Source organism: Babylonia areolata, chromosome 16, assembly GCF_041734735.1.
Source record: "Babylonia areolata isolate BAREFJ2019XMU chromosome 16, ASM4173473v1, whole genome shotgun sequence".
In the NCBI taxonomy this organism is placed as follows: domain Eukaryota; kingdom Metazoa; phylum Mollusca; class Gastropoda; order Neogastropoda; family Buccinidae; genus Babylonia; species Babylonia areolata.
Window position 1 is genome coordinate 25,263,316 of NC_134891.1, and position 7,500 is coordinate 25,270,815.

The window sequence follows — 7,500 nt, forward strand, 5'->3', positions numbered from 1 at the left end:
CGGCCGAGGATAGACGCTATGTAAGGATCCGCATCAGTCAGCCAATCAGTCGCTCTCTACGTTTCAGGCACTGGCACGATTGAACCCAGCGGATGTGACGTCACTGTATGCGACCAACCACAGCTTCGTTTACATGCTGTCATGGATCGTTCTCTTCGAGAAGTTTGTAGCAATAAGGGTAAGGGGTTCTCTCTCTCTCTCTCTCTCTCTCTCTCTCTCTCTCTCTCTCTCTCACACACACACACACACACACACACACACACACACACACACACACACACTCACTGTCTCTCTCTCTCTCTCTCTCTCTCTCACACACACACACACACACACACACACACACACACACACACACATTTCTTTTAGCAATTAGAATATCTCCCTGTATCTCTTCTCCCTTCATCTTTGTGAATAGTGAGTCATTGGGGTGCCGCTCTGAAAATTAAAAAAAAGAGTTATTCCTCTAGGTCGGTCGATTTTGTGTCAATGCCTGAGCCTCTGCAAATGGTTTTATGATAATATCTAGAAAAGGGAAAAAAATAAAGAGAGAAAAAACAAAACAAAAAAAACAGTGTTATATTTATATTGAAATCGGATATATTCTTATTTCTTGACGGTGTGTGTGTGAGAGAGAGAGAGGGGGAGAGAGAAAGAGGAGGTGGGATGAATGTATTGATAAAAATTACCCGTTAAGACAGGGCTATAATCATTACTCCACGCTCAGGATACACCACGCGTTACTTCTTGTCTTGGATGTCGTCATGTAACAATACAATACAATACACAATACACAAACTTTATTGTCTATACTTTGGTACAGAGATTTTCTTTTTGGCAGCAGCACATGGCCAACATAAGAAGAAAACAACAAACAAATATAATGAATAGAAAATAAAAAGATAATTTAAATGGCACCAAATGGAAATAGCTATATACAAATATACAGATTACTGAAATTTACGTGCCTCTCCATTTCAGTCAGCCAAACCGCATTGCACATCTACACACACACACACACACACACACACACACACACACACACACACACACACACACACACACACACACACACACACACACACACACACACACCACGCACACACACACAACGCGCACACACACGCACACATACACTCTCTCTCATCCCCTCTCTCTCTGTCTCTCTCTTCACAAGAAATGCAACTACAAGATAACTGCCCCTAACGACGAAAAACGTAATAGTTGGTGTTAGAATGTTATATTTATTTCAATGACAGCGCTCATTCATTTTTGGCCAATTCAGTTCAAACAAATCAAAATTCAATTTCTTTTTTTTTTTTTTTTTAAATTCTGATTTTAAAAAACTCCTCTTTTTTTCCTGGCCTGTTCGTATGCTCGTCAACTGATGGATAAGTGTAATGAAAATGAATGAATAACCAGTAACTCTTCCTATATCATTGTGTACATATATATCGACTATCATAATATGATGATTAATAATATATTGTAATAATGATTATAATAATGTGGTTGTGAAAAAGAAGACATGCAGTAACAAAATATAACATTTGAAGACATATGTAAAGTAGAAAAAAGTGGGGGGGGGGGGTTTAAAGAAGGAATAGCTTACACTCTTCCTTGATTACTATGTATATTCTACATATCAATCATCATGTAAAGAGAATACATTCATGATAAGAAAAATGTAACACATGACACCAACAACTGAAAGGTCTTTTGATAAATACGCTTTCATGCCAGTGATTTCTGTTAGAGGGCCTAATTGCCTCTAGTTATGAAACCAACAATTGGAAAGCATGTAAATAAACATGCTTTAATGTCAGTAATTCCAGTTTGGGACCTAATTCTTGTTATGTCCCCAGTTAAGAAATCTGCGAACATGACAGACACTAGAAGCTGAAAAGTCTGTAAATAAACACGTTTTAATGCTAGTGATTTCGGTTAGGGACTTAATTCCTGTTGTGCCCTAAGCTATGAAACATGCAAGACATGACACCAACAGCTGGAGAATTATATGATTAAACTTGCTTTAATGTCAGTGATTCCTGTTAGGGGCCTGTCCCCAGCTAAGAAATCTGCGAACATGACACCAACAGCTGGAGATTTATATAATTAAACTTGCTTTAATGTCAGTGATTCCTGTTAGGGACCTGTCCACAGCTAAGAAATCTGCGAACATGACACCAACAGCTGGAGATTTATATAATTAAACTTGCTTTAATGTCAGTGATTCCTGTTAGGGACCTATCCCCAGCTAAGAAATCTGCGAACATGACACCAACAGCTGGAGATTTATATAATTAAACTTGCTTTAATGTCAGTGATTCCTGTTAGGGACCTATCCCCAGCTAAGAAATCTGCGAACATGACACCAACAGCTGGAAATTTATATAATTAAACTTGCTTTAATGTCAGTGATTCCTGTTAGGAACATGTCCACAGCTAAGAAATCTGCGAACATGACACCAACAGCTGGAGATTTATATAATTAAACTTGCTTTAATGTCAGTGATTCCTGTTAGGGACCTGTCCCCAGCGAAGAAATCTGCGAACATGACACCAACAGCTGAGAAGTATGTAAATAAACACGCTTTAATGTCAGTGATTTCCGTTAGGGAAAATTTCAAAAATTCATAAAAAGTGCAATAATTGAAGAATCAACACAATTTCACGTGAAAATGAAGATAATGTCAGTGTGTATCAAGTCCATATAACAAAAAGTGTCTGTATGCAGCACATGGACCACAAACTCGATTTCTTTGATACATTGTTTGGCGGCCATTTTGATTTGTTTCCATAGCAACGGGTATGCACAGAAATCTAAGAACTTTTTTTTGTGTGTGTGTTATCCACAACTGATGATACACCTAATAGACAAAAATAAAAGAGAGATATAGTCGGAGAGAAAAAAAAAGTCGTTATTTGACTGTAGTGTCTGACCTTAATTCCTGTTTTACCGCTAAATAAAAAAAAATTAAAAATGAAATTCATGACACCAACAGTGGGAAAGTATATAAATAAACACGCTTTAACTCACTCAGTACGGCCAGCCCTCTCTTCTCCTCTACACAGACCCCTCGGATGTCCAGTGGGTGTCTGAATGACCCAACCTTTAGCTTCTGTCGTCAGAATTGTGGTATTCTTTGTCAACATTCACCTCTTCAGTATAAGAGCGTTCCGCTTGCAATATTTTGATGGTGGTAATTGGGGTGAAACGCTGTTAACGTCGTCTTTTTTCGCCGTTCGTATGGAGAGAGTTAATGCCAGTGATTTCCGTTACGGAGTTAATTAAATCCTGTTGTTGTTTTTTTCCTCCCAGCTATGAGAAACATGCAAGACATGTCACCGACAGCTGAAAAAGTTTGTAAATAAACACGCTCTAAATGATAGCGATTTCCTGTTCGTGATTTCCACGCGACAGCGATTTCCTGTCCGAGACCTAGGTCCGGTCATGTCCCCCCCCCCCTCCACCCACCCACCTACCCCCCTACCCCTACCCCTACCCCCAAAATAATAATAACGTGGCACCGTGCTGTGTTGTGTGTGGCGGGCAGATCTTGGCCATGATCTTCTCCATCACCGGCATCGTGCTCTTCGCCTACGTCGATGCTGCCGGGGACCCGATCTGGGGCGTCATCATCGCTGTTACTTCCTCCTCCCTCACCGCCATTCACAAGGTGCGTCGGTCCAGCGGCTGTTACGTTACACCCCCCTCCCCCCCCACCCACACACACACACCCCTCCGTCCCCCGTCCCTCTTAATTTAGACACGTTCTATGCCGTGCTTGTTTGTGTGGTTTTGAACTGGCTTTTGTTTTGACTGGCAGACGTTGATCTGTGCTACCATTTGGACCTCGACACAAAAAAAAGTACAACCATTTGCAACCATTTGGACCATGACAGAAAAAAGTGCAACCATTTGCAACCATCTGGACCATGACAGAAAAAAGTGCAACCCTTTGCAACCATTTGGACCGTGACAGAAAAAAGTGCAACCATTTGCAACCATTTGGACCGTGACAGAAAAAAGTGCAACCATTTGGACCATGACAGAAAAAAGTGCAACCATTTGCAACCATCTGGACCGTGACGGAAAAAAGTGCAACCCTTTGCAACCATCTGGACAGTTCTGGACCGTGACGGAAAAAAGTGAAACCCTTTGCAACCATTTGGACCGTTCTGGACCGTGACAGAAAAAAGTGCAACCATTTGGACCGTGACAGAAAAAAGTGCAACCATTCGGACCGTTACAGAAAAAAGTGCAACCATTCGGACCGTCACAGAAAAAAGTGCAACCATTTGCAACCATCTGGACCGTGACAGAAAAAAGTACAACCATCTGGACCGTCACAGAAAAAAAGTGCAACCATTTGGACCGTGACAGAAAAAAGTGCAACCATTCGGACCGTTACAGAAAAAAGTGCAACCATTCGGACCGTCACAGAAAAAAGTGCAACCATCTGGACCGTCACAGAAAAAAGTGCAACCATTTCGACCGTGACAGAAAAAGTGCAACCATTTGGACCGTCACAGAAAAAAAAGTGCAACCATTTGGACCGTCACAGAAAAAAAGTGCAACCATTTGGACCGTCACAGAAAAAAGTGCAACCATTTGGACCATGACAGAAAAAAGTGCAACCATATGCAACCATCTGGACCGTTCTGGACCGTGACAGAAAAAAGTGCAACCATTTGGACCATGACAGAAAAAAGTGCAACCATTTGGACCGTTCTGGACCATGACAGAAAAAAATGCAACCATTTGGACCGTCACAGAAAAAAGTGCAACCATTTGCAACCATCTGGACCGTCACAGAAAAAAGTGCAACCATTTCGACCGTGACAGAAAAAGTGCAACCATTTGCAACCATTTGGACCGTGACAGAAAAAAGTGCAACCATTTGCAACCATTTGGACCATGACAAAAAAAAGTGCAACCATTTGCAACCTTTTGGACCGTGACAGAAAATGTTCAACCATTTGCAACCATCTGGACCGTCAGAGAAAAAAGTGCAACCATTTGGACCGTCACAGAAAAAAGTGCCACCGTGTGGACCGTGGCAAAAAAAAAAAAAAAAAAAAAAAAAAGTGCCATGAAGTGACTGATACTGTTTGGTTTTTACTGTTGCTGTTGACAGGTTATGTTCGTGATTCTGTAGGTGTTGACAGGTTGAGTTCGTGATTTTGTTGCTGTTGACAGGTTGTGTTCGTGATTCTGTAGGTGTTGACAGGTTATGTCCATGATTCTGTTATTGTTGACAGGTTACGTGCATCATTCCGTTGCTGTTTACAGGTTATGCCCGTGATTCTGTAGCTGCTGACAGGTTATGTTCGTGATTCTGTAGCTGTTGACAGGTTATGTCCATGATTATGTTGTTGTTTATGTGCATGATTCTGTTGCTGTTGATAGGTTATGTTCGTGATTCTGTTGCTATTAACAGGTTGTATTCGTGATCCTGTAGGTGTTGACAGGTTATGTCCATGATTCTGTTATTGTTGACAGGTTTTGTGCATCATTCTGTTGCTGTTTACAGGTTATGTTCGTGATTCTGTAGCTGTCAACAGGTTTTGTTCGTGATCGTGTTGCTGTTTATGTGCATGATTATCTTGCTGTTGACATGTTATATCCGTGATTCTGTAGCTGGTGACGGGTTATGTTCGTGATTTTGTTGCTGTTGACAGGTTATTTCGTGATTCTGTTGCTGTTGACGGGTTATGTCAGTGATTCTACTGCTGTTGATGGGTCCTGTTCGTGATTCTGTTGCTGTTGACAGGTTCTGTTCGCGATTCTGTAGGTGTTGACAGGTTCTGTTCGTGAATCTGTAGGTGTTGACAGATTATGTGTGTGGTTCTGTTGCTGTCGACAGGTTATGTGTATGATAATGTTGCTGTTGACAGGTTATGTTCGTGATTCTGTTGCTGTTGACAGGTTGTGTTCGTGATTCTGTTGCTGTTGACAGGTTATGTTCGTGATTCTGTTGCTGTTGACAGGTTATGTTCGTGATTCTGTTTCTGTTGACAGGTTACGTCCGTGATTCTGTAGCTTTTGACAGGTTACGTTCGTGATTCTGTTTCTGTTGATTGGTTGTGTTCGTGATTCTGTAGGTGTTGACTGGTAGTGTTCGTGATTCTGTAGGTGTTGACTGGTAGTGTTCGTGATTCTGTAGATGTTGACAGGCTCTGTTCGTGTTTCTGTTGCTGTTGACAGGTTCTGTTCAGCAAGTTCGTGGGGGATGCCAACGTGGGACAAGCAACGCTCTTCCTGACTTGCTTGGGTAAGAGTTTCAGTTTCAGTAGCTCAAGGAGGCGTCACTGCGTTCGGACACATCCATATACGCTACACCACATCTGCCAAGCAGATGCCTGACCAGCAGCGTAACCCAACGCGCTTAGTCAGGGTAAGAAACAGTTCTTTCTGATGCTCCTCGAAGGAGACTTGTGGAGCAAAGTTAGTATTGATGTTGAGGTAGCAACCACCACCCCTTCGTCCCCCCGGAGTCGTTGAGATACCAGGAGCTCTTTCAGCCCCCCACGTCCCCCCCCCCACCCCCACCCTCGTACGAGTGCACGAGTGGGCTTTAACATGTATGACCGTTTTTACCCCGCTATGTAGGCACCCGTACTCCGTTTTCGGGGGTGTGCATGCTGGGTACGTTCTTGTTTCCATAACCCGCCGAACACTGACATGGATTACAGGATCGTGAACGTGCGTATTTGATCTTCTGCGTGCGTTTACACACGGAGGGGGTTCAGGCACTATGTTGACCTGGGATATCGTTACCAGGATTCAAACCCGGTACCCTCAGATTGAAAGTCCAACACTTTAACCACTCAGTTAGGAGAGGTTTGGGTGGGTTTTTTTGTTTGTTTGTTTGGGGGGTTTTTTGTGGGGGGTTTTTTAGATAACATTCACACACACATTCGTCGTTTAGTGTTGTTTTCAGGGTTGCTCGGCTTGATAATCCTGAGGCCCATCTTACTGGAGATCACGTTCAAAAACACTTTGGGTATATGGGGGCGGGAGGAGGGCCAGGGGGGTGTGGGGAGAGCTCAGGGTTGCTGAGGTGTGATACTCCTGTGGCCTATATTCACGGAGATAACGTTCAAACACACCTTGCGTTCGTTTTTGTGTTTCGGGTTGTGAGATAACGTTCAAACACACCATGCTTTTGTTTTTTTTGTGTTTAGGGTTGTGAGATAAAGTTCAAACACACCATGCTTTTGTTTTTGTGTTTAGGGTTGTGAGATAAAGTTCCAACACACCTTGGTTTTGTTTTTGTGTTTAGGGTTGTGAGATAACGTTCAAACACACCTTGCGTTTGTTTTTTTGTTTAGGGTTGTGAGATAAAGTTCCAACACACCTTGGTTTTGTTTTTGTGTTTAGGGTTGTGAGATAAAGTTCAAACACACTTACTTTTGTTTTTGTGTTTAGGGTTGTGAGATAAAGTTCAAACACACTTACTTTTGTTTTTGTGTTTAGGGTTGTGAGATAACGTTCAA

The 7,500-nt window shown here is 42.3% G+C and overlaps 1 protein-coding gene across 1 annotated transcript in view; it reads left to right on the top strand.

Annotated features, from left to right (window-relative positions):
• The window catches only part of LOC143291020 (solute carrier family 35 member F3-like), an 81,778-nt gene that overhangs the window by 69,002 nt on the left and 5,276 nt on the right, over nucleotides 1-7,500 (top strand). The window contains exons 5-7 of the mRNA XM_076600607.1: nucleotides 68-178; nucleotides 3,555-3,677; nucleotides 6,209-6,275. Coding sequence (XP_076456722.1) covers nucleotides 68-178; nucleotides 3,555-3,677; nucleotides 6,209-6,275 — 301 coding nt within the window. The remainder of the gene's footprint in view (nucleotides 1-67; nucleotides 179-3,554; nucleotides 3,678-6,208; nucleotides 6,276-7,500) is intronic.